The sequence below is a fragment of the Annulohypoxylon maeteangense genome (assembly GCF_022496945.1).
Source record: "Annulohypoxylon maeteangense strain CBS 123835 unplaced genomic scaffold GGS22scaffold_2, whole genome shotgun sequence".
Taxonomy (NCBI): Eukaryota; Fungi; Ascomycota; class Sordariomycetes; order Xylariales; family Hypoxylaceae; genus Annulohypoxylon; species Annulohypoxylon maeteangense.
This window is the reverse complement of record NW_025953249.1, coordinates 2322708-2338670: the sequence shown is the minus strand read 5'-3', so window position 1 is coordinate 2338670 and position 15963 is coordinate 2322708. Positions and strand designations below refer to the sequence as shown.

At 46.2% G+C, this 15963-nt stretch overlaps 5 protein-coding genes and 1 non-coding gene across 6 annotated transcripts in view; 2 read left to right on the top strand and 4 right to left on the bottom strand.

The window, feature by feature from the left end:
- Window positions 1–862, bottom strand: part of GGS22DRAFT_153455 (norsolorinic acid reductase) — a 1899-nt gene extending 1037 nt beyond the window's left edge. The window contains exons 1-2 of the mRNA XM_047959852.1: window positions 399–862; window positions 88–227 (exon numbers count right to left, since the gene is read on the bottom strand). Of these exons, the coding sequence (XP_047823063.1) occupies window positions 88–227; window positions 399–684 (426 nt within the window). The 5' untranslated portion in view covers window positions 685–862. The remainder of the gene's footprint in view (window positions 1–87; window positions 228–398) is intronic.
- Window positions 863–2145: 1283 nt separating this feature from the next.
- On the bottom strand, window positions 2146–5047 carry GGS22DRAFT_153454 (mitochondrial division protein 1). Its single transcript, XM_047959851.1, has 4 exons — window positions 4385–5047; window positions 3701–4301; window positions 2618–3648; window positions 2146–2549 (listed from the first exon to the last, which is right to left on the bottom strand). Exons 1-4 carry the CDS (start codon window positions 4451–4453, stop codon window positions 2274–2276), a joined length of 1977 nt encoding a protein of 658 aa, XP_047823062.1. The 5' UTR covers window positions 4454–5047; the 3' UTR covers window positions 2146–2273.
- A 143-nt stretch (window positions 5048–5190) lies between these two features.
- Window positions 5191–6448, top strand: GGS22DRAFT_68899 (chorismate mutase). Its single transcript, XM_047967803.1, has 2 exons — window positions 5191–5625; window positions 5692–6448. The coding sequence occupies exons 1-2, from the start codon at window positions 5555–5557 to the stop codon at window positions 6410–6412; spliced, it is 792 nt and encodes a 263-aa protein (XP_047823061.1). The 5' UTR covers window positions 5191–5554; the 3' UTR covers window positions 6413–6448.
- On the bottom strand, window positions 6448–7488 carry GGS22DRAFT_68896 (p21-C-terminal region-binding protein-domain-containing protein). Its single transcript, XM_047967802.1, has 2 exons — window positions 7355–7488; window positions 6448–7254 (listed from the first exon to the last, which is right to left on the bottom strand). The coding sequence occupies exons 1-2, from the start codon at window positions 7439–7441 to the stop codon at window positions 6484–6486; spliced, it is 858 nt and encodes a 285-aa protein (XP_047823060.1). The 5' UTR covers window positions 7442–7488; the 3' UTR covers window positions 6448–6483.
- Window positions 7489–9418: 1930 nt separating this feature from the next.
- Window positions 9419–10834, bottom strand: GGS22DRAFT_68882 (uncharacterized protein). Its single transcript, XM_047967801.1, has 2 exons — window positions 10236–10834; window positions 9419–10181 (listed from the first exon to the last, which is right to left on the bottom strand). The coding sequence occupies exons 1-2, from the start codon at window positions 10429–10431 to the stop codon at window positions 9445–9447; spliced, it is 933 nt and encodes a 310-aa protein (XP_047823059.1). The 5' UTR covers window positions 10432–10834; the 3' UTR covers window positions 9419–9444.
- A 4026-nt stretch (window positions 10835–14860) lies between these two features.
- Window positions 14861–14933, top strand: GGS22DRAFT_t17. The gene has a single exon. It is a non-coding gene; the product is annotated as a tRNA-Lys (tRNA).
- The last annotated feature ends 1030 nt before the right edge of the window (window positions 14934–15963 follow it).

Sequence of the window (15963 nt, the reverse complement as noted above, 5' to 3'; positions counted from 1 at the left end):
CCCCACCCCCCCCCACCCTCCTCACCCCCCCCGCCCCCCCGCCCCCCCGCCCGCGCCCCGCCCCCCCCCCCCCCCACTATCACATACAAGGTCAATGTAGTCCGTCTGCAGGTTCTTCAAGCTGGAGTTGACAGATACGTGTAAGCTCTTAGTACCATTACCCTGGTTGTTGATCGTGATCTCGTCCCAGTAGGGGCGGAAGTTGGAGGTGAACTTGGTAGCAATAACTGAGCAAGCATTTGATTAGTTCCCCTGAAACTAATACGTGAATCCACGCGTTATAAAAATTGACATAGTATTTGCATAATTTGAATGTAAAGGATAACTGTTACTGTGACCGTGAAATAAAGATGTAGAAATCATGAGGATTATGTTGTAAGGAGAGATATTTGACATACCCATCTGATCACGATTGCCGCGCTTCTTCATCCAGTCGCCAAGCCATTGTTCAGACTCCTGGGCTTGGTAATTGTTGGCAGTGTCGATGAAATTTCCACCTTGTTCATAGAAGAAGTCTAGGATTTCCTCGACAGTCTTTCGGTCGCAAGTGCCCATAAGTTCCTTCCAGGCCTCACCGAAATTCATCGCGCCAAGACACAAGGGGCTAACTCGGACGGAGGCCGTAGGAGAGAGTATACGGTAGCGAGCCAGAGGGCTCTTGGGTGGGGGCGCCATCATCGACATATTGACAAATAAGTATTCTTGGCTGTAAAAATGAAATAAAAGGTGATTTGGTGTAGATTAAGTATTGACAGTGACTTCCTGTTGACGTGAAGTAGTAGACTAAATAAACCTTAATGTCAAGTTGTGTATGAAATTGAGCTGGTTTGAGTCGTACTTTCTCAAAGTCTAGTAGTACAATTGCTTCTTGTGTCGCTACTTCCTCAACATATGCAAATGTGTCGAGGCTCGACTGCCCTTTATAATAAGGATCAGGAGGTATCTCCTACCGCCGATGCTCGAGTAATTACATTAGTAATATGTCCAGTTGTCGTAGCATTGACATCCTCCACAGCTACCTACCTCTAGGCAGCCTCTAACCCTGCGAATTGTGGATGATCTCATTCCATCGGCAGATCTGAAGTTGTTAATATTGTGTCCTCTGCATACATAATTACTATATCCAACTTCGGAAGTCCGCGGATAACCCTAGGAGAGCATGTATAAATTTGTAGATTCGTAGCTTCATGCAATTGACGGAGAGCCAGCTGAATGTAACCGGATGGTAAGTTCCTATCTCCGTGATAAATGTCTTTTCCTGCATTATCGTCCTTGCACAAACACGAGATCACCAGTCATACATGTGCTTTACAGGAGGTAACTATGAGGGTTTAAACCTTGTATCTCCGACTACGTCCGCGTACCAGGCTAAGATGGCGTCAGATTTGTCATAATCAAAATGTACCAAGGTATTCACTTATCCCCTTTAGTTATAAGTAATCAACTCAGGCCTAATCAAGTAATTATCGAGTCGTTCTTGTATGTTGCTTGTCTATGATAATATGTTAGTCATTCGAGGTTCCCAGGTTCTAAAGTTCTGGTATGAGGTGGAGGGGCCTGATTAATTCTCCGAGCTCTGACTAACGGGATCTTATATTGTCCCGACTTCACGAAATCCACGGGTTTCATGCCTTCACCTACCTAGTGAAATACCTTAGCTTACGAAGTAGGACTTAACGATCGGGCATAAGATCTGTGAGCTCAGCCCTCTCCTATTTATACGGAGTACTCCGTATGGTGATTGAAGACCAGGTACTTACCTATTTATTGAGGTTATCACTTATAACATTGGCATAAACTTTTGAGGGAGATAATGTTGGCAAGAATCCTTGTCATTGGCAATGGTAGTGCAGTTCCAACATCACCGGGACATATGCTCATGCCCGGAAAGTTCATTGTCTCGTAAACCTGAATGCTTCAAGGCAACATTAATCGAAACTCAACTATATCCGTGGGAGGGGCAATCTACGGATGGGATGGGGGGTAACCTGGAAGCTTGGATGACGACAATCAGTACAGATACGACACAAGAGTAAAAACATAAGGGGATAAAGCGGGGAAGAAAGCAGCAGAGCCAAAGTTAAAAGGCCACGAATCGTCTCGTGTACAACCATGAGATGATGCGCTCGGGTAGGTTTGTTTGCACATGCATACAACCCAACTGACCCCCGTGTTTATAGATGAGATAAGTTGCGTAGTGACATTGACTATTCGCAAATATTCACATATGTACATACGATAAGGCACACCGGGATATGTTAATCTACTTAAGACTAACAAGCCCAAGCACCTACGACACCGTCGCGGCGTCCCTCGACAAGATAGCCGTCTTGGAGGCGGACACGCTCGACGATGGCCGGTGCCCTACCTCCGTCCGCCTCCGCAATCCCCGCGCCGCAGTCCCATTGCCGCGACTCCATCTTGTCGTAAACTTTTACTACGTCCTCGCCCGCGGCGCTGACGATGCGTCGGTTATCGAACATCATACTCGTGACCGGGTTATCGTACGCGTAGGCATCGAATATGGATCCTGTGCGTAGGTCCCATATCTGTACGGAATTGCATGTTAGTACGTCACAAATTGTGGATTGCCTGTTCAGATTGGTAATGAACTCACCCGTATGCTTCGATCTAAACTGCCTGTCACAAGGTGCACGTCATCAAATTGCAAACAGGTTACCGGCCCAGTATGTCCAACGAGGCTGCGATGAACCTGTCCGCTTCTCAGGTCCCATAACCTCACCATACCATCGGCTGTACCACAGGCGAGTGCGGACTCAAAGACTTGTAAAGACCCCACAAAGTCGGCTGTTTGTGTCGCCGGTCGGTTGGTTTGCCGCCAAGTCCCCTCACCTGTACCTATAGAAACCGAAGCTTGTGCTGCCGCCCACATCACGTCGAGTGTTTGTACACACCGCCCCTTTACGAGATCCCACTGGCGAAGCGTCTTATCCGCAGAACCTGAAACAAGAACATCACCTCTAAAGTGAAGAGCCGTGATCTCATCCATATGTGATTCTAGGGTAAAGAGCGGACAGTCCGCCATGCTTCCTTCGGGGGGGTCTACTGGTTGATCGTCTGGGTTCTCAAAAGCCATACCGTCGTCGTCTTCGTCATCTCTTCCGAATTGACTACCTTGAGGATCGTAATGAGCTTTGCTCAGATCCCACAACCGGATAGTGGCATCCATAGAACCCGTAGCAAGAATATTGTCCTCTACCTGTAACGTTCGAACCGAAGCAGTGTGACCCTCGAGTAACCCGATGCAACGCCCAGCATTAAGATCCCATACCTTGACCGAATCATCCATAGAAGCCGATACCAAAGTGCCAAAAGGTACATCAAAGTCTAACGCCGTGACATGATCCGCATGAGCCTTAATTTCTCGTATCATATAACCAGGTTCAAAATGTTCGTGTAATATAGGCATTGATTTCCGTTTTGTGGTTTTGTGCCTCTTTTTTGTTGGTGTACTAGCAGTTGACGGAAGCTTCTCATAAATGGATTTTGACATGAACTCATCCGCATCCTGGTCTGTTACTAGATCGTCATCGTCTGATTTAGTTGGGGTGTCAGCAGCGGCAGCTATCGATTCGGCCTCGTCAACGAGAGCCTGTGCGTCTTCTACCCGGCCTTCTATATCCACAACTATAATCCGTTAGTACGTCTTTTTGTAGGGCACCAAAAAAGGGTCGCCTACTATCATGTTCTAATAAAGCTTCCTCTTGCTCTAGACCTGCTAATCTCTCAAGAATGATGCGCCTCATGCCTGCCAGGTTGGCAATCTTATTATCTATTTCATGGATCTCGCTGCTCGCCATATTCTTCCGAATACTAAGCATTTCAAGCTCATGCATGAGCGAGGATCTCTCTTTTTTCAGTTTATTGAGGTGGTGCGGACTAGTTGGAGCTGATGGGCTGTCGTCAATCATCTTTCTCCCCCTCGAAGATCTTCTCCGGTGTTTTTTGCCCTCATGCGTCAGTTCGGGGAAGCTTGCTTGGAAGCCCTGGAATAGAGAATAGGCGTTATCATTTTCGGGTAGGTTCTGAAGCATGTCATCGGGCAAGTAAGATAGGGCGCGTGATTGGATTTCGGCTGTAGAAAACTTGGAGCGAACCAAGTCGGTTGGTGTGGTCCTCGCCATGGTGAACATGCCTCGTTGAATGCCGGGTTTCTTTAGCTGTCTGTGTACTTGAGCCATAGCGTTGTGATAGTGATTCCCCGACGGATCCGCGCCGGGTCCTACCAAATGGCTCGCTGTAGTTGTCACCTTTCGGGTGAAGGCTTCGAGACCTCGGGGCTAAGAATTTTCCAGTTAGATCAGACGTTCGCAGAGACAAAGAGAAGGCCCGACACAAGAACAAAGGATAAGATGATTAATACCGAGAGAATCGAATCTTGGCCCAAAGGGGCGTCATCGTGTGTGGCATTGTTTGGGTCTGAATCGGCCATGCGCGTTTCTATATGATCACTACTGAAAGCGAAGGTGTGGTGGGCGGTCGCACGGTGCAAATGCCACACATCAAGGTAGTATACAGAAAAGATTTTCCCGATAGGTATGGATCTCTCCTTCACAGAGCTATTTGGTAGGTCGGCATTGAGGAGCAAGACGGTTGAAATACGCAAATACGCAAATACGGAAAATAATGTGGATGGATGAGCCAAAGATAAAATGATAAAAAAATGATAAAAGTGAGCGCAAGGCGAGGCTAACAATTGTCGTAGCTTCCGAGTGGACGAGTGGAAATCCCAAGAATTTTTAGCTCAAGAGCCCTTTCGGAATGCACTATGGGTAGGGAATGTACGGGCTGACGGGTACACAAACCTTGGAACATTAGTCACATAATAATACATTTAAATCGGATAAGATTTGTTGCAGATACCGCGCAACTGCAAGGGTTAGACGATGCTCTTGCCCAAGATGGTGCCTTATCTCCAGATGCTTAGCCGAACATCCCTAGCTCAGCCAGCTGTAGCTTCTCTAGCGCATTCTACTCAGCGTAGAGCTGGAGGGGTTACACCACTATATAGAATAAGGTTTTCGTGCCGTAACCGTCATTCCTGTTATTTTAATATTCTTACCCAACTTTGCGGTAATCGCGTGTGACATTGCGACTGCTTTGATAGGTTTATATTTTGATTATTTTCGGGTAACTCTTACTTACACATGCAGGCAGGCAGGGCTCACAAAAAAATCAATAGTAACATCGAATAAAGAAAGGTAGCAAACTTACATATGATCACCCGAATATCGGCCGTCACGAGTGACCGCAGCTGTGATCGTCTCAGTCCTTTTTTCTATCCGAATCGATTTGCCCCTCTTCGATTAAGAATTGGTCGTAGCTTTCCTTAGACCTTTCCCCGCTAATAAGTTAGGTAGTGGAGCCTACACCTTTGTCCCTTGCCTAGTAAAAGCGTGACAAACCTCAAGTCTTCTTAGGACGGGACGTCCAACATATCTAGATTCTTCTCAATATAAAGCCTAGCTTCTCCCTAGGCGCTTAATCCATAATAGTACAACAATTTCTAGCGACCCAAAAGATCTAAACAGTCATGGATGCTATCATTGACCTCAAGGACGCCTCGAAGGCGCTGGATCTGTCTAACATCCGCTTTCAGCTCATGTTCGCAAGCCCATCTTCCCCAAGCAAACAAGGGGCGCCATGCTAATGACTCCATGTTCTATTCAGCCGGCTAGAGGACACAATTACCTTCCATCTAATCGAGCGAGTCCAGTTCCCGCTTAACAAAACCATCTACACCCCCGGCGCAATAGAGATCGGCCAAGACAGCAAGCTCAGTTTCATGGACTGGTATCTAAAAGAGCAAGAGAAAATTCAGTCCCTGATACGCCGATACGAGGCGCCTGACGAATACCCCTTCTTCCCCGAGGCATTGCAGAAGCCTATATTGAAGCCCCTCGACTATCCCAAGATCCTTCACCCGAATAACGTCAACGTCAACGAGCAAATCAAGAAGTTCTATACAGAGAAGTTCCTGCCCGCTGTGTGTCCCGACTTCGGCCGCCAGGATAGGGGCGAGTTAGAAGAAAATTACGGATCATCCGCCACCTGCGACATCGCTTGTCTCCAAGCCCTCTCTCGACGGATACACTTCGGCAAGTTTGTGGCAGAGTCAAAATTCCAGTCGGACCCCGAGGGTTACACCAAGATGATCAAGGCGGGCGACCGTCACGGAATTGGCGAGTCTATCACGAACGCCGCGGTTGAAAAGCAGGTTCTAGCACGACTAGGGCTGAAGGCGCGAACTTACGGCACAGACCCGTCTACGCACGATTCGGACAACGCTGGTAAGATCAATGTGGAAGCTGTAGTATCCATGTACAGGGACTTCGTCATCCCCATAACAAAAGAGGTCGAGGTTGAATACCTAATGCAGCGACTGGACTAAGCAGACTATACGGGCTACAAACGGAATATAAAAGGGGTTTGGTGGATGTTTTTATTGCGATTTGACTTAATTTAAGACGGGGGACTCAGGTACTCGCTAATGGCCTTCGCAGCATCTGCGAACTTGCTAGCTTCGATTAATATCATAAAGCCACGCGGCATAACACCCATCTCCTGGAAAGCCCTCTTGCTATCCGCAATGGCCTCGTCGATCTTGGTGAAGTCGTAGCTGCCGTATGCTGCCGCGTGCTTTAGTAATACCTCGTCCTCCGGATGGAAGTAGAACATCGTCGCGTCTTGCTTTCCCTTCTTTCGTTTCCTCTCTTCGACGTCGAGCGTCGACTCGATCTCGTGGTAGGTCTTAGATATGATTAGGTAGTGCGAGAACTCGTACGGCTCCTTGTCTTCTACCGCCGCCTCAATCTCGTCGATCAGCATGCCGTACATAGGAGGGGCGATCTCTGAGGGCATGTTGATCAGGCGTTCCGAGAGCACGAGACCCACATGCTTTCCCGAAGACAGCAGTTCCGGTATTCCAGCTAGCGCCTGGTTTGTCCCGGCCTTCTGGGAGATGTATTTTGCGAGGTCGGCGAGCGGCTTCTTCTCGCGGTGCTCATGTAGGTTGAGCGCGGTCAGGAAGGCGTATGCGTCGGTCTCCTTGCCGTCGACCTTCACGGTCGACCCGATCGTCGGCTGCGACAGGATCAGGTCCGCGAGCCCTGAGATGTCGAATAACGCCGCGTCGATGTCGAGAAGTTGTCGCAGCAGCGATTTTGTCCCGTGGAAGTCGATCTCGGGGTCGAAGTTAAACCACTCGAAGTCTACGTTGACCATATCAAAATCCTATGTTCAAGATTCACGTTAGTTAACCATAATTCTTCGCGGATGCGGCAAGCGACGCGACGTAAAGATTCTAGGGGTTGAGATGTAAGTGCCTACTCACGTCATCGTCCGAGCTGTCGCCGTCTTCGACCATCTTCTCAGGTGCCTCGGCGGCGCCGTCAGCTTCTCTTGCGCGCTTCTTCGCCATATCGTCTTTCGAGTCTTATCGAATTGGTACGGACGTTATGTGACCTGCGCCGGTAGCGTAAAATTGAAATAGTTGTAGCCGGGTCATAAACGATAAATTTAAGGTGGTCTGGGCGGTCAGGTACCAGTAAAAAATTCTGCCGGCTACCTTGCCCCTCACTAATCCGCTTTTAGTCGATAAGTTCTTAGCTCTCTTTTCGATAACCAGCCCTACTGTTACCTAATAGCTAGGGCTTCCTAACGCTAGAAAATCTAGGAAGCAGCTGAAGGAAGCTGTTCCATGTTATTTTTAGGTACATACTAGGTACTATAAAACAGCATTCTCACTGATTAGTGGGATACTAAGCTAGAAAGGACGGGGTATCTACACAAGTAAATCCTGAAACTTGATCATAGACACCCCTTTTCAAAGATCAAACTCTGGCATGATGTAAAATGTACGAAATACGTATATGCAGGAGATTGTAATATAGCTGCAATACGAAGCTCCTCATCATGTGGGAGATTTCCTTGTTTTTTGGAAGCTAACAGCTTCCTTGATCCCTTTCGACATAAAGCTAACGCAACTGTGGAAGCTATTGGATTTCCTGCAGTTAACTGCAAGTGCTCTAATAGTAAGTGGATGATCCATGTGGATTTAAAAAGGATAAAGGTGACATATCTACATAATTAAAATGGCCAATACCTGAGTTATCCTGATATGAATATGGATATATAACAATCGCCTGCCTATTTGACTCCATGAGGCTTGAAGGGTTCGTAAAGATAATAGATATATTGTTAAGTAAAGTATTGTTCTCATAGAGGCCTTATAACTCTTCCTAGGTCGTATAAAAGCTAGGCAGTGAGAGTAATTCGAGGCAATGGACATTAAGGAAACGAGAGTCAATTAGGTAGGTATCAAATAAGAAAACGTAATAGTTAAGAGAACAAATATACGAGAAAACATCGGGGAAGCAAAGAGGTAACTGCCGTCCGCCTTGGCGTTAAGGATCGGGCTTGGGAGAGAAGAAGCATTACACAGAGAACAACCCGTTAAACTTTTCCTCCAGTCTGAAGTCTGCCGTATTAAGAGTTCTATTTAGCCAATTTTGTTAGTAAGCGCGAGCTCGTCTCTCCTACGAATCGAGATGCTTCTCTTCGATCGAAATGCACCTAGCCCATGGCGTTTTGGATCTCGCAGATTTGCGTGATCACCAGTAAGAGAAACGTACACTGTTTTCGTGGCTCCGATCCCGATTGGCGAGTATATGATAGGTAGCTCGACCAACCAACGACGGCGCTTTAACCCAACCAGCCCTCCATTGGGTTGGGTGAAATATCGGTATAACCAAATCTCCCTGCCTTGCCTATTGCGGACTTCTCGTGGTAACCTCATTGGCCACAAAATTTCCCGAATTTTCCTTACCCATGTGGCATAAATACGTGATATATAGAAACCTGGGGTAAAAGGTGTGGTAAGAAATCTATCTCGCTCCGGCGATGAGTATCGGTCCGGACGTTCAGCCTGATGCGATATAAATAGGTCCTATGCGAAAATTCTGTTATAACCAAGTAGCTTCTTCCCACTTAAACTAGCGAAAGTGCTGCAGGATGCAATGACAATGGGACCAGGCGTTGATGCCATCAAGTGCGCAGGAAACGTATGAAAGAATAATATATTACTAGTGGGTATAATTCCGTGGGACGCGTGTCCCCAATATGTCAACTCCCCAAGTGAGGTGCTAGACCAACACTCTAAACCAACCCAGGACCCGGGCTTCCTTGAACTCCGTGACGCACGACTCCCTTGGCCCGGATGGGCCGACCCAAATCAGAAAGAAAATAGAAACGAGATTGTCGAAACGCGATGCGATGGGCCGAATGAAACCATAACCCCAGCTCCAATGCAAATCCAACCAAGTCCGACCAAATCCACGCCATTAACATGCTATGCATATGAATCAAGATAGTATTTTTGAATACGTTGAATCATTATCGGCTCGTAACGTTCGAACGTTCGATTCATTGAGGTCCAGTCGTCGGGGGCATATGCAAATAATCTCTCGTCAAGGTCGTGCTGTTGCTGAATGCCTCTCGAGTTTCCCGATCGAGTTCTTGAACGTGACTAAACGGAGTAGCCATTTCTGTTTCCACAGGGGTGAGCTGCAGGCCCAGGCCCATCACGGCATGCCCAGAGCTCATCGATTTTACGTGCTTGGCCATCTTGCTCTCGTCCCCCATTTCATTTTCTGCGTCGAGCAACTCCCTTCGAGCCATTTCGATATCGTGCCTTGCTTGCTTAATCAACTTCTCCTCCCACAGGGGCAAGATACGATAACCTAGATTCTCCATGATGCAACGCTCGGTGAAATTAATCTGGTCGCACGTCCATTGATTTCGACCCCATGAAGAGCAATAGTATTGAGTTGTCTCCTGCAAATCCTCTACAAACTTGTCTGCGATTATCAATGCGGCCAGAATAATAACTTCGGGGAATATGTTGTCGATATGTACAGCCTGGACTATTCCAGATGGTAGCGTATGTCGTTTTGGTCCTAGTTCGTGCTGTTTGCCTAAAGGGAAAGAGATCCGCCAACTTCGAGAAAACCGAGAATTCAACGAGTCTAAAACGCAGACCGCTAGAGCAATTATGTCCATCGGCAAATCGGCACGTGCCAATATGCCTTGCACAATTGGGATAGACGGTGTCATGAAGGAAGCTCCCGGGGGTAGCATTCTCGCCAAGTGGGCAGCGGGACCTTAAACCAACAATTAGAATGGGACGTGGAGGATTGGGGAAATACGTCACTAACCTAGAAATTCTTGACTGATACTCTCGACATCTTCGGCGGTGATGCGAGGACTCTGCGTAGCGGACGAATTTTTAGAGGACGGTGGCGGTGTGGGCAGATTCGACAGCGGCTTGTAAAATTGTCTAAAATAGGCGTCGTCGAATTCGAAGTCGTCGTCGTAGGTGGAGAAGCACCTAGAGTGACCCATCTTGGCCATTTTTATATGTGATTAAAGTAGTAGGATTTCAGGATGCTAGGCAACTAATAAACCACGATGGAAAGCGAGAAGGGTTGCTCATATTTGAACAAAACCTCTCTCCTAGATATATTACCTAGAACTAGAAATATATCACGCGCTGAAGCTACTCGAATAGTCTGCTGGTGATCGAGTCGTGAATCAAGCCAGACCCGATAGACCAGACAGCCAAGGGTACCTTATATACGCAAGTGACAACGCTAATGGATACAAGCGCCTCCGGATATTCGGCGAGAAGCGAGGGAATAAAACAATCAATTCTCGGGAGAGTAGACGAACGAATATATAAACAGATTTATATGGAATAAATAAATACAGTACCTAGGCAGGTATTTAAGAGAGCTGGGTGGATGAGGCCAGGGGGGTTCAAGTTTATTATGCAGAGAGGGCCGCACGGGTCAGAAGCAAAGCCGAGCACTCACAGCCCTGTCCATGTAAGTACGAGGTTAGGTACCGCATATGCCCTAATGCATGCATACATCATTATTGGTATTGTCCCAATTGGACGCAGTAACCTCATACGGGGAATTTTTGAGTACCTGAAGGAACGACGTTTGGAGAGCTGAGGGCGGTAATAACAGAAGCTGAATCGTAAGCGCAATAGCTAAAACGTTAGCCAAATATCTTTTTGAATAGCAGTAGAAAGTATAGAAAGTATACACCGTAGCGTCTCTACACCAGTCTATTAGGTACCTAGTAGTAGTATGTTTGCTATACGGAACGAAGTTAGCAGGTTAGGTAGGTAGTTACATACAAAGTTAGGGGAGGGGAAAAAACAACTTCGAGATCACGCAAGCTTCCTTGTAACTATTGCAGTCGATCTCCGAGTTGCTTTTCCCCTTCGGTGTGGGGGGTCTGAATATCAAAATAGCTTTTGCTGGTCTGATGTCTATGTTCATCATTCGAACCTTGGAGCTTCTGGCCATGATGGTCAATGGATCAAATCGGCCAGATCCTCACCGACCAAAGGTTAGGTACCTACTATGTAGGCTAAGTTTGTGGATAGAGTATAACAAAACGGCGGATGGATACAGAGATAATCGAGCGAACTCGGTTCGAACTCATAGATCCGATTACCTATGAACCTATCCGGGGAGTTCGTCATGTCTCGGATCAGGCCATAAAAAAGACGTACTATACCAAGGTACGGTAGCGGGTCTTGAGCTCGAGTCAACGGGGGAATCCAGATTTGCTGGTTTCTTTCGCCCATCGTGGATATTCGGTTAGGCAAACCCCACAGGCGGCATAGCACCACAACTAGGCTGCTAAGAACGGGCAAAATGGGGCACCAGAACCGTCGAGAGCAGCCCTAGAGGAGAAGCAGGGATGTATAGTTCCATCCATGAAAGGAAGAAAAAAAAACCACGCTGATGGTAGCGTGCTGGTGTGGCATCTGGTGTGGCATGGACCAAGAAGTCCAAAAGGTTAAAGAGATGTTGGTGCAATGCGACCGGGCTTCCAGCGGTGAGTTTGACTTGATTTGATGTTATAAACTTGTAACTGGTGAATGTAAACTTGATCTTGGTAAGTTTCATGGATTGATGATGGCGGGGGATGATGATGAGTTCAGCCCCACTGAATTACCCCTACCTCTAAGGCTCTTCTTATCTGGTACACACTAGAAGCTACAGCTCTTTCCTGTTCAAAGGGTTAAACTGCTCACGCTGTTCAAGTTTAATGTTGCTTCATTTCTGCATAAGGTTATAAGGTTCATTCCTACATGCTAGCGCAGTATCTCTACAGGTACATAAGGTTAGGTACATGGTTACATATTCGTTCTAGCTTAAATGCCTACATAGCAGCATGGTAGGTGGTGCATCCCAGCCCTGGAGGTGATGGTCCCTTACTGCATAAAGGTACTTGAGTTTCCACGTTTCCACATAGAAAGATCTAGTACACCCCGATAAGCGTCAATCATTCAGTCATTACCCCTATTACCTATTGACCTTATTGGCTCTTTACGAGCTATCCCAATAATACGATCAACGATATCCTAACAACTACCAGATCATTACTTTATTCTGCCACCATAGCCTACTGTATCCATCCATCTTACAAGCAGATCAGATCAGACCGAATTATCTACCCACCTAGTACCGAACAGCTGCCTGGCAGTCTAGGTACAGTACATACATACCTACCTAAGTAATTCATAATAATATTATGTATGTACCTAGGTTAATTCTACCGCTCTATCGCTCTTGGATATTCGACTATTCTGTGCGCCAACGCGACGGATCTCCTTGGGGATGCATAAGCACGCTGGCACGTTCGCTAGCTCCGCCTACACCGCCTTAGGCAAGTACGCTGTAGGTAAGACTGGCAGGACGGTAAGTTAACGAGAAAGTGACGTGTAGGATGGCGTATCGCACAATTGCCGGCGCCTCTTCGGATTTGACTTCTCGGACCTAGGACGAGTAGGTACCTACCAAGTATCATCTATTTTTCCCCTGGCAGTCCTGGGCACCTCCAAGGTTGTGGATCTCCTCATTTCCGCATTTCCTAAAAATAAATCTCCTTAAGGACCTTGCCATAAATCCACGATATCCCATATTACTACGATACATACATACACTTCCAGGGCTGCTTCGTACACGTAAAAGATGCTCGAGCGTTCCGAATTCGATACTCTGATCTGTTCGGCATTTGGATAGTATTCGCAAAACTGTCTCCTCTTTTACGAGGCCAGCGTGTCACTACACCTCCTTCGAGACTCGTATGTTAAGATTATATCAGAATCGCAGACATGCATACCGCATCCGCTTTTCCGAGCTTACAATGCATCGGCATAGGTCGAAAGGACGGGAGGGCATGCGGCTGAAAATGACGACTACAACTATGAATTGGGTTACCCTCGTAAAGATTAAAGATCTAAGCTCGAACGTTTGCATCGAGATTCTCTCTTCTGAGCATTTCCGATGCTCAAAAACGGGTTTATTTCCTCCACTTAGAAACTGACAACGTTCACATCTTCAGTCGCCATATCTATAATCTCGCGCTTTCTTGACAGAGTCTGCAGAGTCTACAGAGTCTCCCCTCCCTCCCATGTTGCACGTATGTTACATGTAACATTTGACAATCAGTAGATGCGTCAGATCAGTGGTGAATGATCGTCAGGAACATGAAAATCAGTTCTAGCCTCCTCCTCCCCACGTTCCACATTCCGCACTGCCCACATTCCGACATTGCGGTACTCATTTCGCACGTGAGTCGCCATCGCTGATCCGAAATTCTCATCACGACGTTACATGAATTATTGCAGTAACCTTAGTCTATCCAACGCCGGGACGACGAGAATTTGAGGCTAGCTAACTGAATCCAGCCTTCAATAAACTTCTATTCGCTTAATACCTAGTATCTCCCTCACAACTTTCTTTTCAAATACCAATGACGCCAATCCTCAGCCATGGCTTGACTAGCGTCCCCTCTTCAACTTATAAAAGACTACAAGGTTAACTTGAACTCGAGGCTGTCCCAGAATAACGTGTACGCACGTATTTTGGACTATTACATTATTATAAAGTCCAAGCATAGGAAAATCATTGGTCAATGCCTATCCTCCCCAACCACGTGCCCAGTTTCGATAATTTTCAAAAGCTGTCAACCTGCCGCGTCAGGTCTTGTTTTTTTATGGTCCAATTCAATTTGAGCAAGACTATCTCGCACTAGGAGGGCCGATCGCATACCATGAAGCGATTTCATCCGTGCTTTCCGCCTGCTCAACAAGACTAACAAAAACGGCGTCTAAATAGACACACTAGCGCCGTCAGAAGGAAAGCCTCCTCCTCCCCTTGACTTTCTAGGACGTTGGAAGTTAAAAACTCGGCTTCAGCCGTCCATGCTGATGGCAAAATGTGGGCGAACGACAAGCGTTGATATACATGCCTAGGTATATACCCGCCAGGTCACTTTTGCGACGCCGAACAAATTTAGATATCACTGGATGCCGCACGAGTAGTGAAGTCTCATACGGAAGAGAGGTGGTTATACTTGAAACATAAGCATCAGTCAAACTCAATTTACCTTAACCAAACTAAAGTCGTTAGTATTCAAATCTCAATAAGAAATTATCAACATTTCAATTCACTTCATGGACTCTCAGATGTTTAACCGTGGTTCCATGTTTTTCTCAGGTGAAAGTTTACCCAAGTTCGAGCCATGCTCTGACGATAATTTGACTTTCACGATATTATTGTCAATCCAGAGGTGTTTCGGTTTACTTTGCGCAACGTGATACTTACCTATTTTAGTAAGACTACCTATATGAAAAGTTTTCGTCGTTAACTTGTTTAGTTAGGGACCTCTTGTCGCAATAGTCACAGTGACAAGAAGTTCTCGGTATAAGAGCCGCTATACCCAATCATGTGACTATCTGATTAGTCCAGAATCTGCCCGGTTAGCTCAATCGGTAGAGCGTGAGACTCTTAATCTCAAGGTTGCGGGTTCGACCCCCGCATCGGGCTCAATTCCCGATGCATCTCTTCAAAGAGATCCTTCGATTTTTTTCTTCTTTTTATGAAAAATTCAAGTACGTGATGCGACTTTTAATATAAAGTCTTGCACTTAGCTAAAAAAAAAAAACAACGGTCACCCGACGTCAAGGTCAACCACTAATACTACCAAGTGTACGTGACAGAGGATGGATGGCTCATAAATGGTGTAATTGGAAACTACATGGCTTGGATCTTTGTTATGGTGTGAGGTAGAAACTCGAAGCTATTCTTAACTCTTATTCGATACTCAGGTCGCCATTAGACATCGCTTTAGACTTTCCAAATGTCAAGTACCCCTTAAACTGACACATACCTAGAGGTAGATACTAGTGCGTCTATTATAATCAGTAACTACCTACCGTACCGCCTTATGCCTACCTATATGCAACCTCGGTACGTTACTGGCGATATGTGAACAAAACAACAAGAGTTAACTGAGAATGCCTTATCTGATAAAAGGAGACTCGGTTGGATTTAGTATCCCTAGCTTCTTATAAGGAGTATCCAGTAGATACGTATAGAATCAGCAATGCTAAGTACTTAACACCGACTCTAATACTGAACAGACATGATTTAAGCATTATATAACCCCAACTTTATATACAACGAGACCTGCCCTTCTTGAAGCTTTAATTTCAATAAAATGTCGTCGGGGACTAAGTCTGTGGTTGAAAATAGTGTCATAGGGTGGATGATAGTAATAGCAGCTAGCCCGCTGTAGACTCGCAGGATAATAGTTATTATATTAGAGCAATAACCACCACATGCCCTTTCTCCCGACATATCTTAGGGCTTTATATCCCGTCTTGTATTCGTGGGAGTATGCTACACAAGCACGTTATTACATTGCCTCTTCCTTGCCACTACTAAATACCGAAAACTTTACAATCCATAGTGGCCGTTTCAAAGAAAGGACTTACTAAACACATAGCAACATTATCCATTTCGTAAGGCCCTCATTTATATAATAACCTAGGTACGTAGGAAGGACATTAGTTAA